The sequence below is a fragment of the Hylobates moloch genome, unplaced genomic scaffold (genome assembly GCF_009828535.3).
Source record: "Hylobates moloch isolate HMO894 unplaced genomic scaffold, HMol_V3 SCAFFOLD_15, whole genome shotgun sequence".
Taxonomy (NCBI): Eukaryota; Metazoa; Chordata; class Mammalia; order Primates; family Hylobatidae; genus Hylobates; species Hylobates moloch.
Genome location: NW_026652290.1, coordinates 53,803,116 through 53,820,561, shown reverse-complemented (window position 1 = coordinate 53,820,561; position 17,446 = coordinate 53,803,116). Strand labels below are relative to the sequence as shown.

Here is a 17,446-nt window from a genome sequence, read left to right as displayed (position 1 = left end):
CTTACATTTCTACTGACCCTGAGCAAGGGGAAGAGGAGTTACTCATCTTTCGGATGGGTATACGCCCTGAAGAGACAGCGCCCCCTGCACCCTTCCCGCCCGGGTCAGCCCCACTCACGGGACTCTGCAAGATCATGGTGACGCGCTTCTTCTGCTCCATCAGGTTGAAGTCCTGCCGCAGGTCAGCCGCCTGGTTGCGAAGGCGCATGTACTCGGGGTCGTCCTCTGAGAAGCGGTCAAAGTAAGGCTGCTCCTGCGGGGGCGGCGGCGAGGCAGCCTCGGGGACCGTCTCTTCGCTCATTTTCCCGGTGCGTTTGCAATCCGCTCCTGGAACGCTACAGAGAAGGGGAGAGGGAATGAGGTCAGGTTGGTGCTCCCCATCGGGGTACACGTTTCCCAGAGCACAGGGCTAGGTTTGGTTGGATTCTCAGTGGGGTGCGGCTGTTCCTAGGATGGTGGAGGCAGAGCCTGGGGAGGAGGGCAGGATGCCGGCAGCGGCCCCATATACCCATCTATAGGGGTGCTGACGTGCCATGAGACTAAGTAAAAACATGGGTTCAGGTGTCCACTCCCTTCCCCAACTAGCCAGTCCTTAAATGGTCACACTTGGCTTGGCGTAGAGAGTTCCCCGAATGGAAACATGACCTGCAGACCTTGTTGAGCATTTCTGTGATGCACACCTATGTAGTGGTAAGCTACTTACTGAAAATTAGTACTTCATCTAAAATGGAAACCCTCTAAGAAGGCCCCTTAAAAATTATGGTGGAGGCCGGGCGCGGTGGCTCACGCTTGTAATCCCAGCACTTTGGGAGGCCGAGGCGGGCGGATCACGAGGTCAGGAGATCGAAACCACGGTGAAACCCCGTCTCTACTAAAAATACAAAAAAAAAAAATTAGCCGGGCGTGGTGGCGGGCGCCTGTAGTCCCAGCTACTCGGAGAGGCTGAGGCAGGAGAATGGCGTGAACCCGGGAGGCGGAGCTTGCAGTGAGCCGAGATTGTGCCACTGCACTCCAGCCTGGGCGACAAAGCGAGACTCCGTCTCAAAAAAAAAAAAAAAAATTATGGTGGAAATAGCTAATGCATGCTGGGCTTAACACCTAGGTAATGGGTTGATAGGCGCAGCAAACCACCATGGCACACATTTACCTATGTAACAAACCTGCACATCCTGCACACGTACCCCAGAACTAAAAAGAAAAAAAAAATTATGGTGGGAAATTCACAAAAGAACACTACTATTAAACAGGGCCTACTAAGACTACTACTAAAAGAGCACAGGAACTACTAAAACGTGGGAAGCACAGGAACTACTAAAACTACTAAAACTTTGCCCAATGCTTTTCTTTACAACTTAAACTTCGCTCTGGCCCCTGGAAAGAAATTTATTGGTGAATCTGTTTCTGTGAAACTTGTCTTAATGCAGAATCAGATTCTTACTCCAAGTTTAAAAAGAGGTGTGCAACTTTATTAATGGAAAATTATTTTCTCTCCAATCCCACTCAATTCATGTTGAGAAACAACAACTAAATATGGTTTGCAGGGTGCCATGCTGCCCAGCTGCCAGAACCCCATGTGCTGTGTGTAAATCTGCTCCCTGGAGCAAGGACCACGACAGCCCCTGGAGAGTCAAGCTGGGGGAAAGCTGTGGATTTTTTCTAATCAAGCATGCTTTTTAAAATGTGTGCATGATGAATGAAGAAATGTTTTCTGTTGCTATCTTGGAGCCCTTCTGAAGAGTAAGCCTGCAGTTCCGGGCTTCACTTCCTGGTTGTGGGAATTTGGCGAAGCCCGTCTCCTTTCCTGTGTCAGCACTGCAAGGCCTTTAAGTCGGTGCTCTGCCCCTTCAGCACCCAGGGCGGCCTTACAGAGCGTTGGCCTTCTCCCTGCTGGCTGATTCTCTTCTCGGCAGAAGGCAGCATGTACTTTGGCTGAACAATAATTAGCTTTTTAACATATATGTGAAGATACAAATAAAAGAGCATTACAAGGGACCAAGACACCTGGGTTCTCATCCATAACCTGCCACTCCCTTGCTTTACCTCCATGGGCTCCCATTCCATGAGGAGAATGTTCTCTTGTTCTTTGGGAGAAGGCTCCTGGCCTCCCAGGTCCTGATCTGCCCTTTGCCCGTGGCTGGCCAGTACTGGCTCCCTCCAGCCTTGCTCCAGCAGTCCTATTGGCCCCAGCCTACCCTTGATTCTGGTCAGAAGCTCATTATAAAGGAGGCTTTGCTGATGTCCAGTAGAGCATATTCTTTTTGTCTCTGAGCTGCCTGTAACCTCTTCTTCCATATTCTACCAGAACTCCACCCTCTACCCTTGCAGTCTCTCTGGGTGGGGTGAGGGGAGAATGATGCCATAGATAAGCTTGGAGGACAGTGGAAGGCCATCCCATCAGCCCAGAATACACAGATGGTTTCCTGTTGTTCTTGTTTGCATTCTTCCTTTAGGGGAAAGGCAAACAGTTCATTGAAGGGAAGGCACATGGACAGAGTTCCTCAAGGGTTAGCTGATGGCCTGAGCCCTCAGGCTAGAGCAGTGGTTCTCAACCTTGGGTGCACAATAGCATCACCTGGGAACTTTAAAAACTATTGATACCAGATATTCTAACATAATTAGTCTGAGGTATGACCTGGACATCAAGATTTTTCAAAAGCTCCCTAATCCCTGGTGAGCAGCCATGGTTGAAATATCTGTAGTTTAGATGTTAATGGTTGCAACATGTAATGGAAGGCATCCATTCCAGGTGTTGGCCATTTCTAGCAAGTCTGACATAAGATGGCACAAAACCTCACATAATCTGACTCTCACATCACAGGCCATGTCCCATAGCTGTCTAGGCCCCTCCTCTCATTCAAACCACCACCTGCTATCATACACTTGGCCTGGGACATGTTACATTAAGTTTGGCCTAAAGCTGCCTCCTTACATATTTTAAGTGTGGCCTAAGGGCTTTTCCACGTATAACCCAACTTGATGTATAATAGACTGTAACCTACTCTTGTGACAAGTAGCTGAGTCTCAGCCAACCACAGCAGCTGAGCTTCCACCAATCACAGGTAGCCAACTATTCAAACACTATTCCAATAAAGCAAATACAAAGCTGTAACCAATCCAGCCATTTCTGTATCTCACTTCCATTTTCTGTAGGTCACTTTCCTTTTTCTGTCCATAAATGTATCCAATCATATGGCAGACTCAGAGTCACTCAGAAACCATTCTGGTTCTGAGGGCTCCCCAGTTCCTGAATCATGCTTTGCTCAAACTCTGTTAAGTTTAATTTGTCTAAAATTTTTCTTTTAACAGGCAGTGGGAGTGCTCCAAATGCCACCATGGCCCACTTCTGCAAAGCTGCCGAACCAGGACCTATGATGATCTTAATCATTCCACTAGTTAGTCATCTTCTTATGAAAGCCCTTACCTGATCTCCCCCAACCAGCACCACACTTACCAGCAGTGTTGACAAAATATTTGATAATAGGGGATGGAGATGAACGGTTGGAGGTAGGGGAAGGGGTCTGCTGGGAGTGGGAGCCAAAAAAAAAAAAAAAAAAAAGATTCTGTAAAGAAAGATTTTGGAACAGATTTGGCAGGCTGCTAGAATGGTTGTGGTCATACTTAGCAACATTTAAATCCAGGCCCTTTCCTTTCATCTGAATGGAAAAAGAGTGATTGAGTCAGGGATGTTGCTGGCGGACTGAGCTCTAGACTAGAAGTCAGGGACCTGCAATCTTGCCCCTATCTGTCACTCAGTAGCTGCATGGGCTTGGGCAAGTCATTGCCTCTCTCTGGGTCTCACTTTGCCCAGCTCTAAATGAGAAAATGAACCGAATGACCTCTGGGGTCCCTTCTAGCTCTGACACTCTATGATTTATCTGAGTTGGAGACAGATACATTCATGTAATAAAGGCAGAAGGATGGAAGATCTGGGTTTCCTGGAGCAAGAGACCTTCCCGCTTTCCCCCAGAGCCTCTCCCACAAGTCAGATGCCAAAAGAGAAACATCTACAAAGAACACACATTGGCCTTGTGGATTCCAGTCAATCCCATGTGCATGGGGTTAATTAAGAATATTTCACCTCTATTACGCTCACACCCAACCTCATCCCTGGACCTTGAGGATAAGAAGGGATGACAAAGTCAAACATAATAGGACTGCATCAGAGCCACACAGACATGTGGCCCCCACTCAGATTCTTCTGGGCAGGCAGCACTGCAGAACAAAACTCTTCCAGAAACATCACCTCATCGAACCCCACTCCTTCTCTGTTTAGTGACTCATCATAGTAAATTAATTCTCTTCGGCGCTTTCAAAGCCCTGAACCTTTGATGTTATTTTTAAAACAGCAACTAGCAACTCCCCTTCCCCAGCGAGTACGCTGGATGTGAGCATAGGCATGTGAGCCCCCTGTGCTCCCTAGGACTCCAGGCTCCAAGCCAACTGAACTCTCAGCTTCTCTGGCACTGGGATCATTTTGGCCAGCACAGCCTTGTACTGAGCCTTCCAGGCAGGAAAAGGTTGACCATCTCCCCTTCCCCATGGAGTGGTTGCATTCCCCAGTAACTGGTCTGTGAAGGCTGTGAAGTAGCTCTGCCCTCTCTGAAGTGCAAAGAACCAAGAAGCTCTGGGCCTGATGGACAGGAGCTCACACCGCTATGCCCCAGGGCCTGCCTTCCCTTCTTAGAGCCCAGCCCCAGAGGGTTGCTCCAGAGGTACTCCAATGGGGGTGGTGTAGGACATGGAAGCCCTGACTCCATCACCATCACAACAGGGGCCTGAGCCAACCCTTTGGCTTTGTGAATCACAGGCATCCTCTTGTGCTCCTTCCTTCTGTCTCCGAAAAGTTATGTGCAGAATGGCTTAGCGATTAAAAGCACAGACTCTGGAACAAGACTATCTGGGTTCAAATCTCAGCTGTGCCACTTATTATCTGTGTAATCTTGAGCTAGTTACTTAACTGCTCTGTGCCTCTGTTTCCCCACATATAAAATGGAGACTGTAGTAAATTAACTACCTTGAAACATACTTGTGAGGATTAGTGAAGTTAATGTATGTGGAGTATTTAAAACAGGGCTTGGTATATAGCAAGTGCTATTAACTACTCTTATTATGTGTGATTTAGGGGCTTAAGTCATCTTAGCATTAGGAATTCAAGTAATGAGAGGCTTGTGATTCAATTATAAACAGGTGCACACTAAATAACTGTAATTATGTGTTTTAGTCTAAAAAACTAATTAAATCTTGAGCTACATTGACAAAAAGAAGAACATCCAGAAAAAGACTGAGAATGCCCAGTTTCCCAACCAGATAATGGGAACAGGTCAACCTCGATATCACAAAAAGAAGCTAACCAGGATGCTGAAGATCAGAGGAGACCAGTGTGTGATGAGCCAGGTGTGATATAAGAAAGACAATATCTCGTCTTTGTCCCTGGTTCCTGGCACAGAGTTTCAAAAACATTTGGAATTCCTAAAATGCCCAAAAGACAGTAGGAATGTCTTTTGTTATTCATCATGAGCCCCTTTCAACTGAACCTGAGTTTATACTAATAAGGTAACTTATGATAGGCCCTTAGTTTCAAGGAAGGGTCTAGCCACCCCAGAAAACCGAAGCACATGATTAGAAGCCTGTAGCATCAGCTCCACCCCCCACCACACCCGCCCCCATCCCACCACTTCCAAAGTGGGCAGAGGGGCTAGAGATTGAGGCCAGACAAGTGGCAAATGATTTAACCACTCATGCCTCTGTAACAAATGCCCCTTGATTTTTTAAAAAACTCTGGACATCAAGGTGTGGGGGAACTTCCTAGTTGGTGAACACATTGATGTGCTGGGAGAGTTATGGGCCTGGATTCCACAGGAGAGAGCAGGGAAGCTCTGTGTACCCCACCTTACACCCTGACCTATGGATGCATCTCTTCCATGTGGGTGTTCCAGAGTTGGACCCTTTGAAATATGATTGCAAGTACCATACTTTTGGTGAGTTCTGTGACTCATTCTAATGAATTATTGAACCTGAAGAGGGGTCATGGGAACTCCTAAATTTATAGCCAAGTCAGTTGGAAGTGTGGGTGACCTGGGGACCCCACTTGTGACTGGTGCCTGAGGTGGGGATGGTCATATTGGCAACCTTGTCCTTTATCTTGTAGTAGTTAGCTTGTGTGCCCTTCAACTTGGGGTAGTTCATGTCAGAATACAATTGAATTGTAGGACAGCCAGCTGATGACAGAGAATTGGTGACATAATACTACCAGGCAACTTTTATTCATGATGTATTTTCGCCCCCAGGACCAATCTATGAGGTCGATATTATTGTTCCAGTTTTACTTGAACAAAATAAAGATAGGCCGGGTGCAGTGGCTCATGTCTGTAATCCCAGCACTTTGGGAGGCCGAGGTGGGTGGATCACCTGAGGTCAGGAGTTCGAGACCAGCCTGGCCAACATGGTGAAACCCTGTCTCTATTAAAAATACAAAAATTAGGTGGGCATGGTGGTGTGCACCTGTAGTCCCAGCTACTTGGGAGGCTGAGGCAGGAGAATCGCTTGAACCTGGGAGGCAGAGGTTGCAGTGAGCTGAGATCACACCACTGCACTCCAGCCTGGGTGAAAGAGGGAGACCCTGTCTCAGAAAAAAAAAAAAGATAAAGAAACTAAATCACAAAGAGATTAACAAACTTGCTCAAGGTCACACAGATAACAGTGGAGTCAGGATTTCAACCAGGCTTGTCTCTAGCCCCACATCCTGCACTTCTCCACTCTATCATTCTGTCCCAGAACATCTGCTGGGCTGCCATGTGGAAGAAGGATTAGGCTGGTTCTCTAGAACCTCAGAGGCCAGAACTAGGAAACCAGGTGGTTGTTACAGACAGGCAGATTGCAGCTGAGGGCATGGGGGAGAACTTCCTAAGGGCAAGAGCTGCTCAGTAATGGAAAGGTGGAACAGGCTGCCTTGTCAGGTGGGGAGTTCTGTCTGCTGGGAGTCAGAGTGAGCACAGGATGCTGTAAAGGGGCTTCTGTCCTTGCTGAACCATGGGCAGGGGGTGGACTAGTGACTTTTAAGGTCCTTCAGATTCTATGGTAGGTCTTGAGTCAGCAGGATAAGGGGACTTCATAGCAATGACCTGAGTGTCTGGAAGCTCATCCTCATGCAAAGGGCCTTGTCCGCACCTCATGTGATGGGCCCAACCAAAAAGTGTGCATCACCCCCGTCACCACCAGAAACTACTGCTTACTTACCGGGAGGCTGGCCCAGCCCTGTCCAAGGCTCCTTCTGTTCACTGCTCAGTCTGCACCCCCCAGCTCCACTCTCAAGGGTGCCGGCGACATCCACACAACCTCAAACATCCAGGTGGAAACTACAAAACACAAACACGACAAGTGTCAGGGCCTGCACCACCATGACTCTTCACCTGATTTATAAGAGCTTCTGGGAAATTCCTTAAAATGAACTTGAAATGAATTTTTATTTTAAAAGCAAATTATGCCTTTAAAAAGGTAAAGAGGCCAGGCACAGTGGCTCATGTCTGTAATCCCAGCACTTTGGGAGGCCAAGGTGGGGGGATCACGAGGTCAAGAGATTGGGACCATCCTGGCCAATATGGTGAAACCGCATCTCTACTAAAAATACAAAAATTAGCTGGGCATGGTGGTGGGCGCCTGTAGTCCCAGCTACTCGGGAGGCTGAGGCAGGAAAATTGCTTGAATCCGGGAGGAGGAGGTTGCAGTGAGCCGAGATCGCGCCACTGCACTCCAGCCTGGGGGAGGGAGTGAGACTCTGTCTCAAAAAAAAAAAGGTAAAGAAAGCTGCATTATCTTTACAATTGGGATCAAAATTCCTTTTAAAGAGAAGAATTGGAGAATTTCTTTGCTGAGTGCTGGCTGGCAAGGCCTCCAGGGAAAGTGGTTGCCCTGGCCTGGTGGAGGGCGCAGAATGTGGAACTCCAGCACGAACCCAGACGTGGTCGCGAGTTGCTGGGCTGGGAGGATCTCCCTTCCTGAGACCCCCAAAACACTTCACTAACAGCTGCTAAACTCACAGATGCTAATGTGAGTGATGTTTGGATGCAGCCCAAGACGCAGAAGCAGCCTGAAGAATATCGCATTCCAGCAAAATGGGAGAGTTTTAGATTTGCGCAGGCTGTCCACGGGTGAATTCAAGGCCATTTCACCCAGAGTTCGAGGGGAAGAAAGGCCCCAGCTAATACCTGGATAATAGGTCCTAAAGTACTACTGAAGGAGGAATATAAAGTTGTTAATACCTTACAAACTAGGGTGAGTTACTACTCCAAAACTCCTAGGAATCAAGGTCTTCAAAGCATTAATTGTCAAAATGTTTAAAAATAAAGACAAGAGATGACAAGTGATCGTTTTCCATTTTCACTTGGATATTCTGTCGTTCTGACCCAGAGCTGCTAGGGGCTGTCTCACCCAGGGCTGGCAGCATCCCTGAGCACCCCCACCCTACTGCCGCCTGCCCATGGCTCTGGCTCACTGGCAGCTCAGGTCCATCCCTGACCCAATGCTGTCCAGAGTGGAGCCATTCGGAGAGACTCGTCCCACCAATGAGGAACAAGGAGAACTCGTCTTGGTAGGTACAATGTGCCTGTGGGAATCCAGGATACCTGTACATCCACTAAGGCTCAGCCTCCTCCTCAATCCAGCCAGGCAGCCTGGGTCTCAGTGTTTCAGTGCTTGGATGGTCCCTGAGCCCAGTCCTGATGCTCGCCCATCTACTTAGGAACAAGTTGCTTCTAAGAGTGAGACTCTGTGCTCTGCACATCCAGTGCCGGCTGAGGTCCTTCTCCCAGAGGTTCTATTTTTAGTTAGAACAGGGTCCTAGCCACCACTTGATGCTGCCTTTCTCCAATGGCCTCCCTTCCAGGGCTGGCCTCAGGGTGGGGTTTGCTGATGTATCTCCACTGCCCTCCCTAAGGACCAATCTTGCAGCCTCAAACACCAGCTTCCTCCCCTTCCCCAGAAGGTCTGAGGCTGCCCTGTGGCCACAACCTGCTAAGATTTGAATTTTCAGAATCTCAGCTATTTTTTGTGTGTACTAATAGAATTAATCTTTTGCCCCCAGAAGTAGCCTGCACCATTCTTGTAAGAAAGCAAACATTTACCCCTAATGTAAATATACAGTGAACAAAATAATTCCCACCCCAACCCCCATTGCTGCTGAAATTCCCCATCAGAGCACCATTCCTTGGGTTACAGTGTTACGCCCTAATTAAAATGAAAATAGTCCTGAGAGGTATTTGAGGCAATTGTATTATCTAGAAACCACTGTCCTGTGGCAATGAAACTGTCAAATCTCTGATTGGGGAGTTGGGCTGAGCAGGCAGGACAGGCACCAGATCAGCAAGTTTTAATGAGAGAAGGGAAGAGAAAGAGGCCTAATGCCAGGGCTGCTCTAGAGAGGCCCCAGCACCTAGAGCAGGGCTGCTGTCCTGGGGGAGTTCAGATAATTCTGGCCAGACAGAACCCTCTGAGCCTGCTGAAGCTGCTGTACCAAGCACAGCATCACCTCTTGTGTAGGCTTCAGCTTCCTAGCACATGCTTTGAGAAGCTAGCTCTCTCCAGCTTCCAGCCCCCACATCCCTCAGGCAGAGCAGAGAAGCAAGGGACAGTGTGAGCCATGGTGCCCCATGTAGTGAAAACAGATGCCTGACACCCCCTGGGTGGTTCAGAGAGCACCAGAGGCACAGCCCCTCAGAGCCACTTGCCCCCTGCTCTTGGTGTGCAGTCAAGCTGGGCTGTGAGGCAGCAGGAGCTGGGGCAGTGCATTCTAGTCCTTGTTGGCTGCCCTCTGGACTGTGAACCCAGACATTAAAACACTCAGGGGCCTTTGCCTACTCCTGTGTCCTGCAGCCTCTTTAAAAATCAATCTGCAAATGGACCATCACTCCTGCTCACCCCACACCACAGCCCACCCAGCCCCCTCCTCTCTGCCCGCTACCAACCAGGCATCCAACCATGGGATCCCACCTTGACTCCCTCTTTTTGCCCTGCACATTTAATTGGTCACTGAGGTCTCTGGTTTTATGTCTTAAATATCTCTCCACCCGCAGCGCCAGGCCCTGAATCATGCCTCCATCTCTCCACCCTTTAATGATCTCTGGTCCACAGTCCTTCCTGGCCCATGCCTGTCACTGCCCTGCTAAAAATCCATCTCTGTCTCCAGTGGTCATGTTCCTTAACCTTTTTTTCCTTTTTAAAGCCCTGCTTTTCCAACCCAAACCAGTCAAATTTAGCCTTTATTACCAAAATGGCAGGTATACTTTTCACATTTTCCAAATATAAAATGTTAAATCCGAATGGCCTTTGTCAAACCAAATGCATACCTCATGTTAACAATCCAAGCCCATCGATGCCCAGCTGGGAGCTGTGCGTTTTTCTCTCTGCCAGTCCCTTCTCCTTGAGGACAGCTACCCTGTAGGATGAGGCTGAGACTCAGATGACACCTCTACTCCCAGCCCCCGACCTCTCTGCATTTGCCCTGCTCTCCAGGGGCTATTCCCAGGACCCAAGAGGCACAAAGCAGATTCTTGGTTGGGGCTGGAGTCTGCCAGGAACAACCTCCTCTCTTCACCTCCTCCCTACATTTCACGTGTCCTCTCTTCTGGCAGCCTGCCCCTAAAACCCCTGCCCTGGGCTTTCACATCACTTTTACTTGCCTCTTCCATTCCACTTGCAGCCTGGCAGCAACAATCTATTACCGTGAGCTCCTGGCAGGCGGCCTGTGTCTCTGCGTTTCTCTATCCTCCCTGTTGCCATAGGGCCTGGTGCCAGTTAGGTGCTGAACAAATGTTAGTTGAAGGTAAATTGGGAAGAGCTGGGCCAGCTTAACAAAGCAGCCCTGTCCAGCCCTGAGGTCCCAGCAGCAAGTGAGGCCTGAGGGGAGATCACGGTACAGTGTGAGGAGACAGACCGTGAAGGGTAAGGTGCTGAGTGTTCATAGAGGAGTGCATGGCAGGTGCCTCAGTGCCCAAATCACCTCCTGTCTTGGTACATAACCTCAGCCACCCTTCTTGCCTAATTTGAGGCAGAACCCAGAAACAGATTGCAACTCTTACATTAACAAATCTGACATTAATTATGGGGAGACAGAGAGGAAGGTAATATTACATACCACGCATCACACACAGCAACCTCCTTGGCTCGCCCATGTTCAGCCCTGCCCTCTTCTCTGTCTCTCTCACCTCCTCCTTTGAGCACCCCCTCACCTCCCTTGCCTGGGACCCTCCTCTCTGCACAGAGGAACCCAGGAGCTCCCTCTCGGCCTGGCCAGCTCACTTCCTCACACCTCTGCAGCCCCTCAGCAGAGTCCCTGCTTGAGATTCGCCCTGGTAGGAGGGCAGCTGGAGACGACACATCATGAGACACGCTTCCTGTCACCAAGCATCTTCTTCCCTGTCCCACTGAAGACCAAGTACATGTAACCACTGGAGTATGAAATCGCATTTCTATGGATTGTTCCTTGTGGCTATAAGAGAAACGAAAGGTCTATAAGGGGAGTAACAGATGCCCGAGTTGTCTGACTTTTTGTTAAAATCAGCTTAAGCTTCATGTGCCCTAAGCAGAGGCAGGCGCCGTCTCCTGCCACTTCAGTGGGGGAGTCTCCAGACAGGAACAGACAGTCTGTGTGGCTCAGCACCCAGAGCTCAAGGAGGAAAAACGCAAGCTGCCACTTCCCAGGTGCTCCCCAACAGCCATGGCCATGGGTCCCTCAGCAATCCTGGCCTCTGAAAGCCCCAGGCCCTGGCCCCACGGGTCAGCTCCCCACAAGGACAGCGTAGCATTTGCTCCAGGACTTAGGCTAGAGGTCAGAAGCCAGACTTACCGATCCCCGAATGAGACTCCCACAAGTGAGAGAAGAGACGGTCAGGGCTGAGCTGCTGCTACTTTTGCAGAATAAATGAAGACAGTTGAATAAGGGACTGGACCGCACCCTGCCTGATGTGTTCAGATAAAGAGAAGGCTCATGCCTCTGGTGGGTGGGATTATGGGGATAGCTTATCATCATTTCTTCAAATGCTTCTGAATTTTACAAAGTTCTAGATTAGGTATTAACTGCTGTGATCATTTAAGCCAAAAATAGTTGAAAAGAAGAAAGAGAGAAAGAGGCAGAACAGCGATGGTAAAGTCTATGTCCATCTCCAGACACCCCCTTAGTTGGAAGAATCCTTTAACCTCTTCACTGCTGCAGGCCCCATAAGTACTTATTTCTGGGCATCCCTGGTGCAAACATTCCTAGTGAAGTCCAGTGAATTTTAAAAGCCCTCCAGCAAACGGCCTCAAACCTAATAGTTGGTAGGCAATGTTTTTCTGTTCTTCTATCCAGGAACTGGATTGTTGTGGAATGAATGGACTGAGTACTCTTTCTTACAGACTTGGAATCATTCCCATATCCTCTAACTAAATAAACAGTTATTTGTCAAGTATCTGTTGGTGCCCGGGAGTGAGCAAGAACTGGAATTGGATGTGAGAGGGAAGATGGCTGGGAGAAATGAGACATGGCCCTGTCTGCTAGAGGCCCACAGTCATGTTCATATTCATGAAAAACATGCATGCAAATGAAACATACATAGATACATGCACATATGTGCAGATATGTAATTAACTGTTAAGGGCAACCCACTACAGGGCCCCAACAATGAATGCCGAGGTGATCAGAAATCAAAGTGTTTAACGCTTGTTGGGAAGGGAGACTGGAAACCTTGGGTGCACATAATGAGGACCAAGGTCCTGGGTTAGATCCTGAAGAAAGACATTATTCAATCAACAAAAGCTGTGAAACTCCAATAAGTGCCCAGTGCCATGCCCAGCCCTGCAGTAAAGGACGCAGCATCCTGGTTTTTCGGGAGAGGAAATTGAGGCTGCAGGAACCTGGGTGACTTGATTCAGGCCACAGAGCTGGTGAAAGGCAGAACCTGGGTTTGAACCCCTCTAGTTCCAGAGCCTGTTCTCCTGTTACTTCACCACACTTTCTGCCCCTCATTCGAACAAAGGGGAGCAGATGCCAGGGGCCTGGTAGGAGGTGGGGGAATGGACATCAGCAAGTGGCCACAGCCCAATTTCTATATTCCTGGCAGAAGCCCTGAGGACTTGGCCAGCACCAGAAAGGATGATTCTACTTCCTATTTCTGGCATGCAGGGCTCAGAAACAAGCTCTTCCCCAGCACAGAAATGGGGATTAGGAGGCAAGGGAGAGAGTAGGCACCTCTGGTACTCGCTCTAACAAAGTGAGCTTAGCTTTTAGGTAAAAAAGATCCTGCTGGCCCCTCAAGAGGACAGGTGGGCTGCAGTGGTGACAGCTGGTCATGGGTCACCCACCTGCACTCCCAGGGCTGCCAGTCACTGCAGTGTGGGTACAGCCACCTATGAGACTTGCTTCATCTGGACTCAATACAATCCTTCCACTAAAATATCTGCCATGGGTCAGGACCTGGCTCACCAATGGGGATGCAAAGGGATGCAATCGTAATCCCATTTCTCAAAAGGCCCAGGACAGGGGCATGGCGGGCGGCTCACAGAGAGATGATTACAATACTGGGGTGCAGTGCTCTGGTATAGGTTCATGAAGGTGACCAGGGGGTCCTAACCTCGAGGCTCCAGCACTGGGCTTTAACCCACTCATCAGCAGCCTCTGCCACTGGTCACAAAACCATGTGGACCTCATGCCTTCATGATAGGAAAGAAAGGGTTGTTAGGGAAGCCCTGGTGATGGAGAGACAGTGCTGAGCTAGCAGGATGGCTGGGCTCAGCCTTCCCACACTCAGTGCCTTCAGTAAAAAGGTCAAACTTGGAAACTATGCAGATAAAAGCCCATCAAAAAGGCTGTCTAATTGAGCTGACTGTCCTGATTCACTGTTCCACCTCAGGCTGTCCCGGAATCCAGTCACAGATACTTTTAAGCAGTCACCTTGCCTGCCTTTTGCCTTCAGGCAAGTCAATGGAGCTATATTTTGAAAAGTTTCACCTCAATCTAATTCAAACACGAAACAGTTGATTCTGCTCTTTGGCCCAATCTGAGAGTATCTGTCCTTCAATAGGAAGGTGAAGTGTAACTCACTGGATCATGTGACAGGAATGTCTTGTCCCCATCCCCAACCACCTCCCACCAAGAAGTCTAGGAAACAGCTATTGGGTATGTATCCTTTTTTGTCTAATAGAATAAACACATCCTAAGCCATAAGAGGTGGGAATAAATGCTCATTTGGCACATTAAGGTTGAAGTTGTTTTGTGGGGTTTTTTTACTGGGCATTTCCCCCCACTGTTTGGGCATAAGAGAAAATAGAAACACTTTGCATCTAAACTGGAGGGGTAATCCTGCACTATCCCTCCCCTCTCCAGACTGGGGAAGCTGTGAATGTTCAAAACTGAACATTCACAGACTTGGGAGTGCTGCTGTGGAGGAGGGGAAGGAGGAAAGTTAGTAGGCCCAGAGAGAGGAGATGGTGGGAAGCAGAGGGAGTATGTTAAGGGTGGGAGGTCTAAAGGCTCACATGGTGAACTGCTGGCCTCTGGAACCTCCACGTGGAGACATCTCAAACGCCTGAGCAGGGAGGCTCAGGCCATGATAGGGTGTTAAGAACAGATGGCGAAAATAGAAGAGATGTTGTTTGACTATCCACTCCTCTCCCCGATGATTCTATAATCTAGTGTCTACTGCAGGATCACCATTAACCATGTGTTGGATATCTGTTCTCTAAATCTATCATTTTTCTTCTCACTAGTTCTATTGTTGACATTTTCCCTACATTCTGACAGTTTGTCAGTATTTCCCATTTCATTTATTGGATTATGGGGATATTAAGGAAAGAGCTATTTCACCTTCTGTATATTTCTGTGTATGTTTGCATATCCATGTGTCAGAGACAATGCTATGTGCTTCCCAAACCCATTTCCTCTTCTTCCTGGGCGCCCATGTTTCCTAGGCCCACTTCTGTCTGGACAGAACCCTAGGGAAGAATGTAAGCCAGCAGAAAGTAAGCAGAAATGATGGCATCCCCTGCAGCCAAGGCAATTAAGAGCAGAGGTGCCTTCTCCACTCCCTTTCTCCTCCCTTGCCTCCCTGCTGGAGGCAGAGGATTCAGTGGAAACTCCCAGGCTCTAGGAAATGATGCAGCCACCAAATGGAAGAAAGTGGGAAGTCACTGCAAGCAGCCCACTGAGCATCTATTTGATTGGAGTTTCTGAGGCTGTTGCTATGGCAGGTCACCTACCCTGAAAAACATATTCCCACCCTTTAGGTCAGAATAGTCTTATTCTAGTGTCTCTTGCAGGACCATCAGTTATCTATATGTTGGATCTCTGCTCTCTAAATCTACTGTTATCTTCTCACTGATTCTGTTGTTGACATTTTCCTTACATTCTCACAGTTTGTCAGTATTTCCCACTTCACTGATTTTAATTCAGCAAAATTCATGTGGATTTTAATGCTAATATTAAACATTTTATCATTTTGCATACTATCCTTACTTTATGTCCACTTTCACCTCAGATCTTTCGTCTTAGTCTATTCTCCCATGACTCTATTTCTTAGAAGCCATGTCTTTTTGAACCATATTTACTAAGGAGACCAGCTTTCTGACATTCTTCTGGTTCCTACAGCAGGTTATTATTAGAGGTAAATGCTCCTTATGAGTCCTACAGATCATTTATCTTCCCCTGAAGTGTATTTTCTCAAGATATTTCTAATTGTTTTCCTTTATTCTCAAATAAGGTGAAATCAAGTCCCTAAGATACAACCTTCAGGGAAAATAGCTTCTGGCAAAATGTGTTGAGAAAGCCACATGTTTTCTGGAAATCAAGTGTGGTGCACACATAACTAATAGTGACTTTTTTTTTTTTTTTTTTGATACGGAGTCTCGCTCTGTCACCCAGGCTGGAGTGCAGCGGCGCGATCTCGGCTCACTGCAAGCTCCGCCTCCCGGGTTCACGCCATTCTCCTGCCTCAGCCTCTCCGAGTAGCTGGGACTACAGGCGTCCGCCACCACACCCGGCTAATTTTTTGTATTTTTTTTAGTAGAGACGGGGTTTCACCATGGTCTCGATCTCCTGACCTCGTGATCCGCCTGCCTCGGCCTCCCAAAGTGCTGGGATTACAAGCGTGAGCCACCGCGCCCGGCAATAGTGACTTTTAATACCTCCAGGCAATTTCTGTACTAACATGAACAAAGAAATTACCTTAATGATTAGTCCAATTAAAATTAGAGATACAAAAGGACAAGTATCAAGGAAACCAGCCCAATCCCACATGCAGATTATAAAATGGGTACTCCATTTATAGAAAACTTAAAATTCAATCAAACTCATTTCTGGATGGTGGAGTGATTGGCGACTAACATGAGACTCAAGGAAATAAATACTTAGGTGAGCCCACAAATCTTAAAATATGACCCCCTGCTTTGCAATTTCCTGCAATGCCATAAAACTATTAATAAGATAGAGGAAGGAGGGAATGAAAAATAAACATCATGATAACAATTTGATAACAGGGCTATCAGATCCTGGAGACCCAGGCCAGCCTCACTTCTAGGACATCTCCTGCTTAAAGGAATGGCATGGGAGGTGGTGAGTCACACAGATGAGCATAAAGAACACCTTTCTTTGTTGTAGGTCTCAGAAGTGAAGGCTGAGAGATCCAAGCCCAGGTGTTGATTTGATAGAGGGGTAAAAATAAAATGAGCATTGGCATGACTGTATTCTTCAATTCTAAGACATCTTTGATTGATTGGCACACCAATTATTTTAAATATTACTGAGAAAGAAAAAAAAACATTGCTAACTATCATTATAAGTCATCATTGATTGGGGGACACATTCCAATTTCAAAGATGTTGAAATGCTGGGGAAATGTGTGTCTTAGAATCAATGAAGTAAGGAACTCAATTTAGAAGTTGGTGTCACCATTTTGGGACTGCCTTTTACATGGTGGGTGGCAGATCATCTACTGGGTCAGGGAGCTGAAGGATGAGTCAAGAGAAACAGACCATGAGGGCCTTGGGAGAGCCCCTTGACACCTGGATTCAGGTGTCAACCAGATTTGTTGGCTGCCAATCCATGCGTCTGCCCAGTACAGTGTCCTGAGAGCTACAACAAGGCAGACTGATGTGCATGGCCCCCAAACAGGTTTTCACTCAGTGTATATCTCAGTACATCTGCTGAGGAAGCAACGCCCTCTACTGTGAAATAAGAGCTTAATGTCATAAGGCAAGACCAGACTAAGATGAGAGGCAACAAGATGAGATAAAAATGGAAATTGACCCACCACCTATATTTCTGATTAGGCTCAGCCCATGAAAACCACAAGGGCTTTTGTTCTCCAGAGGGACATAGTACACAGTAGGTGCTCAATCAATGCTAGTTCCCATCCCCTATATTCTGTCTACAAGAACACTCCCAAATCTGCCATTTGATTCTGCCCTGTGTTTTCCCAAAGTT

At 47.8% G+C, this 17,446-nt stretch overlaps 1 protein-coding gene across 1 annotated transcript in view; it reads right to left on the bottom strand.

The window, feature by feature from the left end:
* The window catches only part of ADD2 (adducin 2), a 118,569-nt gene that overhangs the window by 55,267 nt on the left and 45,856 nt on the right, over nucleotides 1-17,446 (bottom strand). Inside the window, exons 2-3 of the mRNA XM_032179077.2 lie at nucleotides 7,237-7,355; nucleotides 119-335 (exon numbers count right to left, since the gene is read on the bottom strand). Of these exons, the coding sequence (XP_032034968.1) occupies nucleotides 119-301 (183 nt within the window). The 5' untranslated portion in view covers nucleotides 302-335; nucleotides 7,237-7,355. The remainder of the gene's footprint in view (nucleotides 1-118; nucleotides 336-7,236; nucleotides 7,356-17,446) is intronic.